This window comes from Erinaceus europaeus, chromosome 12 (assembly GCF_950295315.1).
Source record: "Erinaceus europaeus chromosome 12, mEriEur2.1, whole genome shotgun sequence".
NCBI lineage: Eukaryota > Metazoa > Chordata > Mammalia > Eulipotyphla > Erinaceidae > Erinaceus > Erinaceus europaeus.
The window spans coordinates 315,588-334,150 of record NC_080173.1 but is presented as its reverse complement, the minus strand read 5'-3'; the positions used below and the strand labels follow the sequence as shown (position 1 = coordinate 334,150).

The window sequence follows — 18,563 nt, the reverse complement described above, 5'->3', positions numbered from 1 at the left end:
GAGGTTCCAGGTTCAACCCTAATGCCACATGCCAGAGCTGAGTGGTGCTCTGGTAAAATAATAATAATAGTAAGTGTGTGTGTGTGTGTGTGTGTGTGCAAACTAAGTTTTTACTGTGATTGAAAGATGGCTTAATTAGAATTAGCATCTGCTGATATATTAAACCAGTGACTTTGCTGACATTTCTTTTAATTCACATATAAAGTCTCCTGTAATATTTCAACTTAATTAATAGGATTTTTGTTTCATTTCGAATGTATGAAGAGCTTTGCTTAATGTAAAGTAGTAATGCTATATTATTTTTGATGTTTGAAATTTTAGAAAAAATACCAAAATATCAAATTGTCTGAAGCTTTTTTATTATTTATTTATTTATTTATATTATTGGAGAGAGATGAAAAAATCAGAGGGAGATGGAAAAGGCAAGGAAGAGAGACCCCTGCAGCCCTGCGTCACCACTCATGAAGCTTGCCCCGCAGGTGGGGACCCGGGGCTTGAACCCGGCTCCCCGTGCACTGTAATGTGAGTGCTTAACCAGGTGCACCGCCACCTGGCCCCTGTTTGAAGCTTTTTAAATGACAACTTAGGGGCCAGGAGTTAATCCAGTAACGCACAGCCTTTGCCACTTGTAGAGATGCAGGTTTGAGTTGCAGGCACCACATGGGAGCACCCTGCACAGCAGCCAGAAAGTCACATGACCAGCAGAGCAGTGCTGCCATTTCTCTCCCTCTCCGGATTAAAGGGGGTGGAGAGTCATGCAGGTGCCAGGCCCAAATGGGCCAAAAGTTTTTTAAATAAATCTCCAGTTCTATAATTGTGTTAATTTTAAAATCCATAGGTGGTTCTGATATAAGAAAAGAGGCAGGGAAATGGAATATGACACTGTACGTGCTATAACTAATAATATAAAAGATGCATTTGGACAAAATATGAAAAGACATTATTAGAAGTTTATGGCTTAGAATCATATGGGAATGATTTGGTTGGGATCCTCATTAGTTCTATAAGTCTGGAAATGTTTAATTTTTCTAAGTCAAATAAGTTTCCTTATTTGGAAATCTGAATGATAACAGTATTTCTTATTCTAAGAAATAATTCACGTAATGAATTTAACAGAGTTCTTGTCAAACATATAGTCACCACTAAGTAAAAATCACTTCTAAATCTAGATTGCACAAGTGAGTTTAACCTTGTCTCACTGTTCTCTGCTTCCATTGACGGCTAGCTTTACTTGTCTACACATCTACATCCATCCTCTCATCTTTCATCCTGATCAAGAGTTTTTGACTGCCTTAAGACAGTGTCACATTTTATACACACCATTTTATAATTTAACTAAGCACTCAAAAATTTATATTCTTAAAACCACTGATTCTACACTTCCAGGTACGGCTTGGGGATGATTTACTACAAGCAAGAAAAATTCAGCCTTGCAGAAATGCATTTCCAGAAAGCACTTGACATCAACCCGCAGAGCTCAGTTTTACTCTGCCACATTGGAGTGGTAAGCAGTCCTCCAGTAATCTCCCCTGGGTTTCTACAATGAAACTTGGGAAATTTTGTTACTTTTTATTCTTAAAATAATGTCCTGGAATCTTTTGCAGTCAAAAATAGCACTTTTGGACGTGGGGAGATAGCATAATGGTCATGTAAAGAGACTCTCATGCCTGAGGCTTTGAAGTCCCGGGTTCAATCCCCTGCACCACCATAAACCAGAGGAGAGCAGTGCTCTGGTTTAAAAAAAAAAAAAAAATTAAGAAATAACACTGTTTGCTTTGCAAAAAGAAAAATCACTGGTCTTTATTTCTTGGACAAGTCGCTTAATTTCTCTGTGCTTCTGTAGTATGAATACGTAGTACCATATTGCCTACTACTTATTAAAGTGTGTTAAATATATCACATGAAACATTTGATTTTTTTAAGTTTTTTTCTTTTAATATTTACTTATTATTCCCTTTTGTTGCCCCTGTTGTTTTATTGTTGTAGTTATTATTGTTATTATTGATGTCATTGTTGTTGAATAGGACAGAGAGAAATGGAGAGAGGAGAGGAGACAGAGGGGGAGAGAAAGACAGACACCTGCAGACCTGCTTCACCACCTGTGAAGTGACTCCCCTGCAGGTGGAGGGGAACCAGGATTCTTATGCTGGTCCTTGCATTTTGCTCCATGTGCACTTAACCCGCTGTGCTACTGCCCAACTCCCGATATTTTTTTATATTTATTTATTTTCCCTTATGTTGCCCTTGTTTTTTTTTTGTTTTTTTTTAATTGTTGTCCTATCTAACAATGCCATCATTGTTAGATAGGACAGAGAAATGGAGAGAGAAGGGGAAGACAGAGGGGGAGAGAAAGATAGACACCTGCAGACCTACTTCACCACCTGTGAAGCAGCGTCCCTGCAGGTGGGGAGCTGAGGGCTCGAACCAGGATGCACTGGTCCTTGCACTTCATGCTACCTGCACTTAACCTGCGCTACTACCCAACTCCCAACACTTGATATTTTTAAAGCATTTTTCCCATGTTATTTAACTCGTAAAGCAATATTTTAAGGCAAGGTGTTCAGATTTTTAGCCTCAGATTGGTAGAGGTACATCAAAAATAATTAAGGAGCTTTAAAGTAATATGAATTACCATTTTTGTATTTCTTTTAATAATTTTTTTAAAGATTTTTTTATAAGAAAGATAGAAGAAGAGAGAATGAACCAGACATCACTCTGGTAAATGTGCTGCTGGGGACTGAACTATTAAGTATTCTGATGCATAAGGGGTATAATTGCTTTTTGGATTTGTTTTTTGTTTGTTTGCCTCCAGGGTTATTGCTGGGGCTGGGTGCCTGCACCATGAATTCACTGGTCCTGGGGGCCATTTTTCCCCTTTTGTTGCCCTTGTTGTTATTGTTGCCATTGTTATTGCCATTGTTATTGTTGGATAGGCCGGGGGGGGGGCTGACACCTGCAGACCTGCTTCACGGCTTGTGAAGTGACCCCACTGCCGGTGGGGAGAGAGGAGCTTGAACCAAGATCCTTACCCTGGTCCTTGTGCTTTGTGCCATATGCACTTAACTCTTTGTGCTACCGCCCAGCCCTGCTTTTTGCTTATTTATTTCTCTGTAACAACATCACCTACAGCTCTGTTCTTGTCCTTTGATCCCTCTCTTCCAAAAGTTTTCTTTCTCAGCAAGTTTAGCTTTTGTGCAACAGGGATCTAAAATAAGGAGGTAGTTTAAAATTTGTTTTGGAAGGAAAGTACTAGTTTTTTTGTGGTTTTCTTAAAATTTGGCTATTGGGAGTTGGGCAATAACGCAGCGGGTTAAGCACAAGTGGCGCAAAGTGCAAAGACCGACATAAGGATCCCAGTTCGAGCCCCCGGCTCCCCACCTGCAAGGGAATCCCTTTACTGATGATGAAGCAGGTCTGCAGGTGTCTTTCTCTCTCCGTCTCTGCCTTCCCCTCCTCTCTCCATTTCTCTCTGTCCTATCCAACAACAACAATAATACAACAAGAACAACAAAAGGGAAGATAAATAATAATAAATATTTGGCACGATCATTATTTGATAATTACTATGCAGAATATAGAGAGAAAATATGAGGGTTGGGGTAGATAGCATAATGGTTATGCAAACAGACTGTCATGACTGAGGTTCCATAGTCCCTGGTTCAGTCCCCCACACCATCATACCAGAGCTGAGCAGTGTCTGGTAAATAAAAAATCAAAAATTTTTAAAATCATATTTAAGAAAAATCATATGGGGCTGGTGAGCGCCACATCTGGTAGAGTGCACAAGAGCCCAGATTCAAGCTCCTGGTCCACACTGCCTCCCCTCTCCTCTCAGTTTCTGTCTCTACCCTTTTTGAAAAGGGAAAAAAAGGGAGCCGGACGGTGGCGCACCAGGTCAGATGCACACAACATGTTCAAAGTGCAAGGCACCAGGTCAGATGCACACAACACGTAGTGCAAAGTGCAAGGCACCAGGTCAGATGCACACAACACGTAGTGCAAAGTGCAAGGCGCCAGGTCAGATGCACACAACATGTAGTGCCAGGCGCCAGGTCAGATGCACACAACACGTAGTGCAAGGCGCAAGGACCAGGTCAGATGCACACAACACGTAGTGAAAAGCGCAAGGACCCAACAAGAATACTGGTTAGAGGTCCCACCTCCCGCTTACAGGGGAGGGGTCACTTTGCAAGTGGTGAAGCAGCACTACAGGTATCTTCTCTTTCTCTCCCCCTCTCTGTCTTCTCTCAATTTCTCTCTGTCCTAACCAGCAACAATAACAACAATGGAGAAAAGATGGCCACCAGGAGCAGTGGATTCATAGTGCAGGCACTGGGCCCCAAAGATAACTTGGGGGCTGCGGGGGGGAGAGAGAAGCTTTAAAAAAAGGAAATATGTTGACTTGTACTGAAAATACATTAATGGTTCAGGCAGTGGTACACTTGAGTTGAGTGCACCTGTTATAACAACCCAGGTTCAAATCCCCAGCCCCCACCTGCAGGGGGAGCCACATGAGCAGGGATGTAGGTGTCTGTCTCTTCCCTCTATCTCCCCTTCCCTCCTGATTTCTGTTTTTGTTTAAATATCTTTATTTATTTATTGAATAGAGACAGAGAAATTGAGAGGGAGATAGGGAGAGGAACAGAGAGACACCTCCAGCCATGCTTCACTGTTCATGAAGCTTTCCCCTGCAGGTCAGGGGCCAGTGGCTCGAACCTGCTGAATCCTTGTGCACTGTAATGTGTGCACTTAACCAGGTGCACCACCACCTGGCCCCTTGATTTATCTCTCTCCTACAAATAAAATACATAAAAAGATACTATGTTTATCTATTTTATTTTGTGTATTTTTGAATATTTTATATTAATGAGAGAGACACAGATAGACACCAGAGCACTGCTCAGCTCTGGCTACTGGTGGTGCTAGGGATTGGACCTGGGGCCTGAGAACCTCAGGTATGACAGTCTGTTTGTGTAACCATTATGCTATCTCCCGAGTCCTAAAACAAAAAAAATTTTAACTTTTTTTTTATTATTTATTTCCCTTTTGTTGCCCTTGTTTTATTGTTGTAGTTATTATTATTGATGTCGTTGTTGGATAGGACAGAGAGAAATGGAGAGAGGAGGGGAAGACAAAGGGGGGAGAGAAAGACAGACACCTGCAGACCTGCTTCATCTCCTGTGAAGCGACTCCCCTCAGGTGGGGAGCCGGGGGCTCAAACTGGGGCCCTTAAGCCGGTCCTTGCGCTTGGCGCCACATGCGCTTAACGCGCTGCGCTACCACCCGACTCCTCCAAAACTTTAAAAATATACGCGTGTGTGTGTGTGTGTGTGTGTGTGTGTGTGTGTGTGTGTGTGTATACATATATACACACACACACATCAAAAAATGCTCCTTTGGTGTCTTAAAGTGATTGATATGTGATTAAAGTATATTAGTAGGTAAGGGAGACAGCCGTAATGATATGCAAAAGACTCTCACACCTGAGCTCCAGAGGTCGCAGATTCAGTCCCCCACACTACCATAAGCTAGAGGTGAGCAGTCTGCTGATAAATAAATGAGATAAATCCTTTCCCAGTGGCACATATGTAAAGCTGATGATTGTATTTCCCAAACCCCTAGACCCCACCTGCAGGAGGAAGCTTCACAAGTGGGGCAACAGGGCAATAGGTGTCTCTCTCTTATCACCTTCTTCCCTCTATATTTATCTCTGTGTCTCTATCCAATAAATAAATAAAAATATTTTATCATTACGTTGGTTTTGGGTTATGTTATTTGGTTCTTTCCTTCATATATATGAAAAGGAAACATTAATAGAGTCTTTATTTCTTATAGGTTCAGCATGCACTGAAAAAGTCTGAGAAGGCTTTGGATACCCTAAATAAAGCCATTGTGATTGACCCCAAGAACCCTCTATGCAAATTTCACAGAGCCTCAGTTTTATTTGCAAATGAAAAATACAAGGTAAGATAAGAAATGGTCTTGAGGGAGTCGGCAGTAGCGCAGCGGGTTAAGCGCACGTGGCGCAAAGCACAACCCACCTGCAGGGGAGTCGTTTCACAGGTGGTGAAGCAGGTCTGCTGGTGTCTCTCTTCTCTCCCCCTCTCTGTCTTCTCCTCTCCATTTCTCTCTGTCCTATCCAGCAACGGCGACATCAATAACAACGATAATTACAACAGCAATAAAAAAACAAGGGCAACAAAAGGGAAAAATGAATAAATATTTTTAAAAACCACAAAAAAAATGGTCTTGAGCTCTGTATTAAGTCTTATCCCCCTTTTTAAATGAACTAAATGAGCTAAGAACATGATTGGACAATAAAGTGGCCACCTCATATGTGTGTGAGGTTCTGGGTTTGATTCCCAGCACACTATAGAGGAAAACATCATTTATGCTTTAGGTTAGTTCCCATTTTTTAAACTATCCAAATAAAAATTTTGTGATTTTATTTCTTCGTGAAATAGCCATAGGAAGATTGAGTATATGTAAGGACTATGTGGCTATTCCTTGTAAATATTCCGTATGAGGCTGGGAAGATAGCATAATGGCTGTGCAGAAAGACTATGAAATGCCCCAGGTTCGACCTCTGCACCATCGTAAGCCAGACTGAGCGGTGCTCAGGTAAACAAGACAAGATTCTATGCATTGAGAAGCAGCTTAACAGGTGACAGACATGTGCGTTATTAACAAATAATTGCTTTTGCCACCAGGATTGTTGCTGGGGCTCAGTGCTTACAAGGTGGCTCTCTCTCTCTCCCTCCCTCCCTCCCCCACCCCCCTCTCTCGCTTTCTCTTTTTGTTGTTGGTTGGTTTTGTTTTGACACATGTATTACCAGGGATCAAACTTAGGACCTCATGCTTGAAATGTAAATGCTTTATCTACTGTGTCACCTCCCAGACTTTTTGTTTAAGAGAGACAGTTGCACCACTGTTTCACTGTTTATGAAGCTTTGCCCCTGCAGGCGGGAATGGGGGCCTTAAGCCCAGGTCCTGGTGCATGGTAATGTACCAAACAGTTGCACTACCACCAGATCCCAGCAAGTATTTTGATGTCTGGCACTAGAAGTGCAGTAACAAGCAAAACTGTAGCATTTCTGCCCATCTCCTACTAGTGTAAAGAAACATCTTAAACAAGTGAAGGCAAAATGGAGAGGGAGGGAGAGAGAGTAAGATACAGCCACAAGTCTAGGAGCCAGTAAAGAATAAATAAACCTAGTTACTTTTTAAACTAATTTCTGTAAATGTTTAAGAAGCAGAAACAGAAGCTTGGTTGCTAGTTGTGGCTCACCATAAATGCATCTAGTACAAAGCAAAGGGACTGTCACAAGGAGCTGGGTTCAAACCTCAGGCTCTCCACCAGCAGGGGTCTTTCTCCCTCTCTATCTTCCCCTCTCAATTTCTCTCTGTCCTGTCCAACCAAAAAAAAAAAGGAAGAGGCCAGGCATAGATCACCAAATAGGATGCGTGCCTTGTTATGCACAGGACCTAGGTTCAAGCCCTGGCATCACACGAGGGGTGACGTTATGCTACGGTGACACAGGAACTAAGTTATGGCATTCCCCCCACACACACACATTTTGAATGAAATGTCTCAGAGCAGTGAAATTGAACGTGTGTGGGACCATAAATAAATTTTGCTTTAAAAAAAAAAGGTAGGAAATAGATACTAATCAAATTACAAAATAGTAATACATGTTAAGTATATACAGGAAAAGTAGGTCATCAGAGTTTGTGGCTAGGAAACTGAGAAATGGATGATTTCCTGGACTTTTTTGAGTACATCTCGAAGACTGACTCCTAGCAGTGGGGTCACCAGATCAATGCTTACATGCAGTGGTATGTTTGTTAGCGTGCGCACGCGTGTGTGTGTGTGTGTGTGTGTGTTGTTTTTAGATTTATTTAAGAAAGAGAATGAAAATCAGAATATGGGAGTCGGGCTGTAGCGCAGCGGGTTAAGTGCAGGTGGCGCAAAGCACAAGGACCGGCATAAGGATCCCGGTTCGAACCCCGGCTCCCCACCTGCAGGGGAGTCGCTTCACAGGCGGTGAAGCAGGTCTGCAGGTGTCTGTCTTTCTCTCCTCCTCTGTCTTCCCTTCCTCTCTCCATTTCTCTCTGTCCTATCCAACAACGACAACAACAACAATAATAACTACAACAATAAAACAACAAGGGCAACAAAAGGGAATAAATAAATAAATATTAAAAAAAAATAAAAATTAAAAAAAAGACTTTAAAAAAAAAGAAAGAAAATCAGAATATAAGTCTGGAACATGCAATGCAGGGAACTGAACTTTTTTTTATATATATTTTATTTATTTATTCCCTTTTGTTGCCCTTGTTGTTTTATTGTTGTAGTTATTATTGTTGTTGTCGTTGTTGGATAGGACAGAGAGAAACGGAGAGAGGAGGGGAAGACGGGGAGAGAAAGATAGACACCTGCAGACCTGCTTCACCGCCTGTGAAGCGACTCCCCTGCAGGTGGGGAGCCGGGGTTCGAACCGGGATCCTTATGCCGGTCCTTGTGCTTTGCGCCACCTGCGCTTAACCCGCTGTGCTACAGCCCGACTCCCGGAACTGAACTTTAAACCTGATACTTCAGAGTCTAGCACTTCATTGACTTTATCACCTCCACGGTTACTACATGTTTTTTGTTTGTTTACAGAGGGAGACAGAGACCCCAGCACTGACGCTTCCTTCCATGCAGTGAGGCTTGAACCTCGGTCATGCACCTTGCAGCTGCACACTGTGGTGTGAGCAGCTATCTCACCAGCCTGCAGCCTGCAGCCTTAGCTTAAGATGTCTACAAGACTAAATTGCTGTCACAAGACACTTCCATCCTCAGTGATTATGACTGTTCCCCTCACTCATGGGGGCCCATGTAAAGTCGTGTCGTACTTCTTTTTGTCCATTTGCTAGGTAAAATGGACAGAGCCTCATTTGGGGAACCAGTTTTATTTATTTATTATGTTTAATATTTATTTGTTGCCCTTGTTTTCATTGTTGTTGTTGTTGATGTCGTTGTTGTTGGATAAGACAGAGAGAAATGGAGAGAGGAGGGGAAGACAGACACCTGCAGACCTGCTTCACCGTCTGTGAAGAAACTCCCCTGCAGGTGGGGAGCTGGGGGCTCGAACCGGGGTCCTTATGCCAGTCCTTGCACTTTGTGCCACCTGTGCTTAACCGGCTGCACTACCACCCGACTCCCCAGTTTTATTTTTAATCATATCTTTATCTACAAATCTAATTCTCCTTTCTTCATAATCTCTAATCCTCTAAACAAAGATCGAAAAATTACTAGACAGTGTTTACTCAATTCAGAGGTTTAAATTTTAGGCTACTAGGTAAAATGGCAGGTGGGCATTCAAGTCTTGCTTTTTGTGTTAGGGAGATGATCCTCCTGCAGCTTGGTTTCAGGCACTTTCATATGCAGTGACAGAGGCAAAGGCAAGGCTGTCGTCACTTCGTATTTCACAAAGCAGCATGTGTGCTCATTTAGTATATGGTGGAAAAATTCGGTCTCCTCAAAAATGTCTGTGCTTTTTGTTTTCACAAGAATGCAACAAAATACATTGATTAGGATCTTACAAGTTTGGTTGAGATCAATTGCAAAATAAAAACATTTGCTTAGTCACATTCTTAATTTGTTTAATTGCTCTGTTTTTCTTTCCTTTTTTTCTTTCAGTTTGCGTTGCAAGAACTTGAAGAACTGAAACAAATTGTTCCCAAAGAATCTCTTGTTTACTTCTTAATAGGAAAGGTAAAAATTGGAGCCATGATCCTAATCTGTAAACTTTCATAGCAAATGCTAAAATTTTGAAGAAAATAAATAATACATTTTATGCAACACTTTCAAAGCAAGTTTAGCTAAAGGCTGTGAAGTCAGAATGTTGATTTAAATAATAAGAGTTGGAGAAGGTGGTAGCCCAGTGTGAAGGAGTGAGGGCTTGGCGGTCAAGTGCCATAGAGCACATACATGACCATGTATGAGCAGAGTCATGGTGGGGGCGGGGGAGGGGTCCCTCCCTCTTCTCTATTTCTCTTTGTCTCTACCAGGAGAAAAGAAAGAAAGAGCCCGCCAGGAGTAGTGGAATTATCATGCATGCACCTAGCCCCAGTGATAATTTTTTTTGACAAAATACACACAGACATCTCACTATACTAACCTTAAAGCAGTATAAAAGAAAAAAAGAAAAGATGGCTTCAAGGCCAAGCTTTACAGAGTTCCCAGATAGTGATTGGTTACAGTGTCTAGGAACAATGAACAAATGTTGAGGGTTGATTAAAGTCCATCTGAAAATCAGTGGAGGGGCTAGAAGGTTGCTCAGCTGTAAAATGTGTACCTTGAATGTGAATGAACATGAGTTCAGTCTCCAGCACCACATACAAACAACGAAGAAAAACTCTGGTAATTGCGTTCTTTCCAAGTACACCGTCACCCTGCCCCCAAAGTCAAAAATGTGAACTGTAAATGGTGAAGCAGTGCTTTGGCCTTCCTCTTTCTATCAAAATCAGTATCGATGACTGCTAGTCGGTTTCTGGTCCATCTCATTGTGGGTTGGTCAGCAAGTGAAGGAGAATGGCACACATGATGCAGAGACTGAATTTGGGGCCTTGTGCTCCAGACAGCGACGAGGACTCAGAAGGCAGTATGGGCTCTTCCACAGAGTGACGCTGTCCTCCTCACCAGGGTAGCTTCAAAATCTAATGTGGGGAGCCGGGCGGCGGCAGCGCAGCGGGTTAAGCGCACTTGGCACAAAGCGCAAGGACCAGCATTAAGATCCCAGTTTGAGCCCCCGGCTCCCCACCTGCAGGGAGGTTGCCTCACAAGTGATGAAGCAGGACTGCAGGTGTCTGTCTTTCTCTCCTCCTCTCTTGTCTTGCCCTACTCTCTCCATTTCTCCCTGTCCTAGCCAACAACAATGATAGCAATAACAACAATAATAGTAACAGCAAGGGCAACAAAAGGGGAAAAAGTGGCCTCCAGGAGCAGTGGATTCATAGTGCAGGCACCAAGCCCCAGCAATAATAACCCTGGAGGCAAAATAATAATAAACTAATGCAAGTGGCTTGGGGATGGCACCATGGGCAAAGCACATATGAGCGTGAGATCCCGGCTTGGGCACCACCGCCACATGTACCGGGGTGGTGCTCTGGCCCCCTCTCCTTCCCTTTCTCATGGATGAATCATTTTCAGGCGTATTTAGCATCTCACTTGTGAGGCTCACGACTTAGTGAAAAATGCAGTGCTGCTGTTTTGTTTCTAGGTTTACAAGAAATTAGGTCAGACACACCTTGCCCTGATGAATTTCTCTTGGGCTATGGACTTGGATCCTAAAGGAGCCAATAATCAAATCAAAGAAGCGATTGATAAGCGTTACCTTCCCGATGATGAGGAGCCCATAACTCAAGAAGAACAGACCAGTGAGTACCCTCCCCGAGCTAGAGCTACACATGATGGCTCAAAGCAACTGGCTTGTGCTTGGTGACACTAGACAGGTGGGCGGGTTTGACATGCTTTTCCTTGCCACTGGAGCTTGGCGTCTGCTCATATGCCCACTGGAGCTTGGCGTCTGCTCAGATGCCCCACTGGAGCTTGGCGTCTGCTCAGATGCCCCACTGGAGCTTGGCGTCTGCTCAGATGCCCCACTGGAGCTTGGCGTCTGCTCAGATGCCCCACTGGAGCTTGGCGTCTGCTCACATGCCCCACTGGAGCTTGGCGTCTGCTCACATGCCCCACTGGAGCTTGGCGTCTGCTCACATGCCCACTGGAGCTTGGCGTCTGCTCACATGCCCACTGGAGCTTGGCGTCTGCTCACATGCCCCACTGGAGCTTGGCGTCTACTCACATGCCCCACTGGAGCTTGGCGTCTGCTCACATGCCCACTGGAGCTTGGCGTCTGCTCAGGTGCCCCACTCCTAGCAGCTGTCTTGTTTGTTCTCAGAAAGAGTGGGGGAGAGACCACAGTGTTGCTTCACTGCCTGTGACTTTTCTTTGGCTGCGACCCAGAGCTCAGACCTAGGTCCTCCTGTGTGATTAAGTGTGCACTCTGCTGGATGAGCCCTCTCTCAGCCCCAGCAATTCTTTATGACAGAGTAAACTTGGATTTTTTTATTATTATTATTGTTTGGAAAACTATGTTTTACATAAGAATATCCAGGCTGGGAGTCAGGCAGTAGTGCAGTGGGTAAAGCGCATGTGGCGCAAAGCCACAAGAACCCGCATAAGGATCCAGGTTCAAGCTTCCAGCTCCCCACCTGCAGGGGAGTCACTTCACAGGCGGTGAAGCAGGTCTGCAGGTGTCTGTCTTGTCTCTCCCCCTCTCTGTCTTCCCTTCCTCTCTCCATTTCTCTCTGTCCTATCCAACAACGACAACATCAATAACAACAATGAAAAGCAAGGGCAACAAAAGGGAAAATAAATATAGAAATACATATTTTAAAAAAAGAATATCCAGGCTGCTTCTCAATTTTATCATTCTCACCATGGTATATTCTTTGTACTAAATGAAATTCGTGGGACATTCTTAGTTCTGGGCCTAGTTTGCTGTGTGGCTTTGACAAATTTATTTCTGGGTTTGTTTTTTTTTCTAGTAAGGTAGTTATATACTCATGGTATGTATTTGAGTTTTTACTTTGTCAGAATGATAGTTTTTTTTTTTCTTTAAGATTTTATTTATTAATGAGAAAGATAGGAAGAGAGAGAAAGAATCAGACATCACTCTGGCACATGTGCTGCCAGGGATCAAACTCAGGACCTCATGCTTGAGAGTCCAAAGCTTTACCACTGCGCCACCTCCCAGACCACAGAGTGATAGTTATAATAGTATGTGGCATATATGTTAAAGGGTGAAGAGGAGAAAATAAAGAATTATCACTGATGGCTGGTCGGTGGCACACCTAGCTAAGCACAAGGACCCAGGTGCAACCCCCTCTCCCCACCTGTAGGGATCCACTTCACAAGCAGTGAAGTAGGTCTGCAGGTGTCTTTTCTTTCCCTGTGTCCCTCAGTCTATTCTTAATTTCTTTCTGTCCTATCAAATAAAAAAAGATTAGAAAGGTGGTCTGGGAGGTGATGCAGTGAATAAAGCATGGGACTCTGAAGCATGAGGCCCAGACTTTAGTCCCTGTCAGCACATATACCAGAGTGATGTCTGGGGTTTGTTGTTGTTGTTTTTTCCCTTTTGTTGCCCTTGTTTTTCATTGTTGTAGTAGTTATTGTTATTGATGTCATTGTTGTTGGATAGGACAGAGAAATAGAGAAAGGAGGGGAAGACGGGGGGGGGGGGGGAGACTGACAGACACCTGCAGACCTGCTTCACCGCTTGTGAAGTGACTCTCCTGCAGGTGGGGAGCCAGGGGCTCAAACCCAGATCCTTATGCCGGTCCTTGTACTTTGCACCACGTGCATTTAACCCGCTGCGCCACCGCCTGACTCACCATCTGGTTTTTGTTTGTTTGCTTGCTTGCTTTTTGCCTCCAGGTTTATCACCTGGCTCAGTGCTGCCACTACAAATCTAATTATTCCTGGTGAACATTTTTTTTCAATTTTATTTTTATTGGATAGAACAGAGCGAGAAGAAAGAGGGGAAAGCAAAGCCCCCAACAAGTGGGGAATGGGGGCTGGAACCGGGATTCTTGCAAGCACAGATCCTTGTGCTTTGTACTATATGCACTAAACCTGGTACTCCACCACCCAGCCCCAATGTCTGATTCTTATTTTCTATTTCTATCTTTCTCAGTACTAAATAAATGAAATGTTAAAAACAAAAAATTAGAAAGAAGGGGGGGAGAAAAATGGCCTCCAGGAGCAGTGGATTTGTAGTGCCAGCACCAAACCCCATCGATAACCCCTAGTGGCAATAAAATTTTAAAAAAGAAAGAGAAGGAAGGAAGAGTTATTATTAAAAGCAGTGAGTATTCGGGGCCAGGTGGTGGTGCACCTGGTTAAGCACATACATTACAGGGCACAAGGACCCAGGTTCAAGCCCCTGGTCCCCACCTGCAGGGAGAAAGCTTTAGGAGTGGTGAAGCAGGGCTGCAGGTCTCTTTCCCTCTCTAGCTCCCTTTCCCTTCTCAATTTTTCTCTGTCTCTATCTAATAATAAATGAATAAACATTTTTTAAAGCAGTAAATATTCCTAAAACTATAATTTGGGGAATGAACAAGGAAGGACCCAGGTTTAAGTTTCCAACACCATGCATAGGGGAACTTCATGGGTGATAAGAGTAGTAGTTCTCTCTCGTCTGACTATCGTGTTCTAGACAGGGAAATAGCTCAGACTATAAAGCACCGAGCTGCATGCCTGAGATCTTAGAGGCTGCAGCTTCAGTCCCCAGCAATACTTTATCCCAGAGCTGAACAGTGTTTTTTTAATAGAATTTTTATTTCTAACCAGGTAGTAATATACCAGGCTTGCCTGCTTAAGTCCCCAGATGTCCTGGGTTCAATCCTTACTTCCACCAGAACCTAGCAGTGCTCTAGTGTCTGTCTGTCTGTCTTTGTATCTTCCTCACCCCCATAAAAATAAATCTTTTGGGAGCTGGGCGGTAGCACAGTGGGTTGGGTTAAGCACACATTGCGCAAAGCACAAGGACTGGCCTAAGGATCCCAGTTCGAGCCCCTGGCTCCCCACCTGTAGGGAGTCACTTCATAAGCATTAAAGCAGGTCTGCAGGTGTCTTGTCTTTCTCCCCCCCCCCCCCCCATTTCTCTCTGTCCTATCCAACAACAGCTATGCCAACAATAACAATATCAACTATAATAAGCACAACAACAAGGGTGATAAAATGGTAGAGTGGGGGATAGATAGCATAATGGTTATGCAAATAGACTCTTATGCCTGAGGCTCCAAAGTCCCAGGTTCAAGCCCCCACACCACCATAAGCCAGAGCTGAACAGTGTTCTGGTAATTAATTAAACAAGGGCAACAAAATGGGAAAAATGGCCTCTAGGAGCAGTGGATTCGTATTGCATTTGTAGTGCATTTGCAGTGATAACCCAGGAGGCAAAAAAATAAATAATCTATTATTTATTTATTCCCTTTTGTTGCCCTTGTTTTATTGTTGTCATTGTTGTTGGATAGGACAGAGAGAAATAGAGAGAGAAGGGGAGAGAAAAATAGACACCTACAGACCTGCTTCACCGACTGTGAAGCGACCCCCACAGGTGAGGCCGGACTCAAACAGGGATCCTTACACAGGTCCTTGTGCTTTGCGCCACCGCCCGACTCCCAATAATAAATCTTTTAAAATAAAATTGGGTGGTCTGGGAACTGGCACAGTGGATGAAGCATTGGACTCTGAATTGTCAGGTCCCAAGTTCAGTCCCTGGCAGTACATGTACCAGTGTGATGTCTGGTTCTTTCTCTCTGCCTATCTTCTTCATGGGCTGCAAAGTAGTTCACTTGGATAGCATGCTACTTTGCCACGCACGAGACCCAGGTTTAGGCCCAACCTCAGATCACTGAAGAAAGCTTTGATGCTGTGATCTCTCACTTTCTGCCTCTGCCTTCTCTAGTGAAAATAAGTACCATTATGGCAGCCCAGAGGGGCACAGTGGGTGAAGCTGTGGACTCCCAAGCATGAAATAGCCTCTGTTTGGTTTCCAGCATCACATGTGGCAGGCAGAGTGGTGCTCTGATTCTCTCCCCACCCCACCCCACCTCCCTCATTAATAAATAAACTAAAAAATAAGATTTTAATTCCAATGACTACTTGTAAACTAAAAGCTTTAGTCTATTTCTGTGGACTAGCCAGGACTATCACCAAAATAAAAATGATGATCTGAGAAGAGGTATGATTTTTTTATTTATTCCCTTTTGTTGCCCTTGTTTTATTATAGTTATTATTGTTGTTATTGATGTCGTTATTGGATAGGACAGAGAAATGGAGGAGAGCAAGAGAGGGGGAGAGAAAGACAGACACCTGCAGACCTGCTTCACCACTTGTGAAGCAACCCCCCTGCAGATGGAGAGCTGGGGGGCTTGAAACGGGATCCTTACGCTGGTCCTTGAGCTTTGCGCCACATGAGCTTAACCCACTGTGCCACCACCCGACTCCCAGGAGGGGGTACGATCTTATTTTAATGTCTCAGAACTAGTTTTAATTCCCATAGTAGAGGAATTCATTAAGGAAAGGCTTTTTTTTTTTTTTTTTTTTTTTACCAGAACACTGTTCAGCTCTGGCTTATGGTGGTGCAGGGGATTGAACCTGGGACTTTGGAGCCTCAGACATGAGAGTCTGTTTGCATAACCATTATGCTATCTACCCTCCGCAGGAAAGGCTTAACACAGTAAACTGTTGTTCTTAGATATGTTGTCAGGTAAGGGATTTGAACTGCTTTCTATTGAAGGATTCTTAAGAACTTTGACTAAAGCTCCTGAATATTGTTGAAGAATAAGGAGTCAGACGGTAGCACAGCCGGTTAAATGCACATGGTGTGAGCGCAGGGACCAGCGTAAGGATCCCGGTTTGAGCGCCAGCTCCCTACCTGCAGGTAAAGCAGGTCTGCAGGTGTCTTTCTCTCCTCTTCTTTGTCTTCCCCTCCTCTCTTCATTTCTCTGTCCTATCCAACAATGACATCAATAACAACAACAATGATAACTAAAAAAAAACAAGGGCAACAAAAAGGGGAAAATAAATATTTAAAAAATAATAATAATATAACTAAGGGAGTTGGGTGGTAGCACAGTGGGTTAAGCTCATGTGGCGCAGAGCGCAAGGACCAGCCTAAGGATCCCAGTTCTAGCCCCCGGCTTCCCACCTGCAGGGGAGTCACTTCACAGGTGGTGAAGCAGATCTGCAGCTGTCTTTCTCTCCCCCTCTCTGTCTTCCCCTCCTCTCTCCATTTCTCTCTGTCCTATCCAACAACAACAACAACAACAATAAAACAACAGGGCAACAAAAGGAAATAAATAAATATCACTAAAATAAAATATTTGTCAGGTGCCTTACTATAAACTTGTGTTTTGTTTTTTAAAGTGGGAACAGATGAATCCCAGGAAAGCAGCATGACAGATGCAGATGACACACAACTTCATGCAGCTGAAAGTGATGAATTTTAACTTCTGGGAACCAGACTTTACAACTGAATGTGTGACTAGTGCTGACATGTTGCTTGTTCCTCCACGTACTGAGTCTTGACTCCTGAGCCGCAGTGTCGTCATCCATCACTTACCCATGAGTGCCACTGTGACTGGACCCTGACTGCTTACAGAAGGAAAGGCAGTGCAATATTTAGCTGCTAATAAGGCTGGCTCTTTCTCCAGTACGAATGACAATTAGGGGGGTAAGGTGGGTAACTTTCTCTTCTCTTTTCTTTCCTTCTTTTTTCTTTCTTTCCTCCCCCCGCCTCTTTTTTCTCTTTTTTTTCTTTTCTCTTTTTTCTTTTTTTAATCTCCCTTTTTTTTTTTAAAGCTATCATGGAAGGAAGAGTTATGTTTTATCTTGAAGAAACCATTAGATAAGGAAAATAGTGGTGAACCAGAATTTCGTGGTCATTTTTTCAAATTTGTTTTTATTTGGTTCTATTCCTGCTAAACAGACTGACTGACCTTCATTTCTAGGTTCTTCAAGAATGGTGTTAACAAGTGCCAGATGGAACAATAAAAGACATTGCCTGTAACAAAGTAACTTGATTGCCAAGGAATGTAAATTACCTTAAACTTACAATGTCTCCATAAACCAATGTAGCGGGCCTGTTGAGACTCCTGTAGGAATCAACTACCCTTCCATACAGTGTACACTTATTCTTGGCAAGACCACTCTAACATCTAACCAAGAATTTCAGTTTATTCATCTCGCTGCAGAGTATGATCGTTACTGTCTTGTTATTGCAATGTTAAAGTTGGCCCTTACCATGTTGCCCCTTACCTTTGAGCTCTGTGGGATCACCTTTAACATTCAAAGATGATACAAGTGGTTGGCCACTGAAAAGCCAAAACAAGGTCTGGCAGCCTGTTACGCTCACTACAAGAGTCACAGTGAGAACACTAGAGTGGGGAGACCTGTAAGAGATCATGATAGTGGAAGCCTGATACAATCAGCGTCACACCGTAACCTTGGACCTATAATTGTTCAACAGTATCTTTTGATTTCCCAAAGTGTTGTTAAAGGTGTAAGAATAGGTGATTATCTCTGGCTTAAGTCATCTACATTCTTGTCATCTCTGCTTCAAATTTTCAGTAGTGCAAGTCATCAAAATATCTACTGAGAATTATTGGGTTTGGGATATTGGGAAATTTTAGCTATCAGAAATAATGAGAATAATAAAACCCTTAAGAAGGAGATGAGTTCTCTTCTGAGTTTGTTGTAGTATAAGTTAGAATCTTTGGCAGATGGCCAAAATTTTAAAGATCTAATTATGCGTAATATGTGAATGATTGGAATTTCACAGTAAGAAATTTAAAGTCGTTTAAATTGTGTATCTCCTTTATTGTAATACATTGAAGATTTAGAGAAACTTTAGAGGTTAACATTTTCAGTGCCAGTGTCAGAATATAAGAAATTACAGTTCCTTACGAATGACAGACCTACAGCTGTCATTTTGGATTGTTCCATGAAGGAC

General features: G+C 43.1%; 1 protein-coding gene across 5 annotated transcripts in view; it reads left to right on the top strand.

Annotated features, from left to right (window-relative positions):
* Positions 1–18,285, top strand: part of CDC27 (cell division cycle 27) — a 65,270-nt gene extending 46,985 nt beyond the window's left edge. For all 5 annotated transcript variants that reach the window (XM_060202509.1, XM_060202508.1, XM_060202507.1 and 2 more), the window contains 5 exons: positions 1,387–1,504; positions 5,836–5,964; positions 9,683–9,757; positions 11,265–11,421; positions 16,979–18,285. In XM_060202509.1, coding sequence (XP_060058492.1) covers positions 1,387–1,504; positions 5,836–5,964; positions 9,683–9,757; positions 11,265–11,421; positions 16,979–17,061 — 562 coding nt within the window. In that variant the 3' untranslated portion in view covers positions 17,062–18,285. The remainder of the gene's footprint in view (positions 1–1,386; positions 1,505–5,835; positions 5,965–9,682; positions 9,758–11,264; positions 11,422–16,978) is intronic.
* The last annotated feature ends 278 nt before the right edge of the window (positions 18,286–18,563 follow it).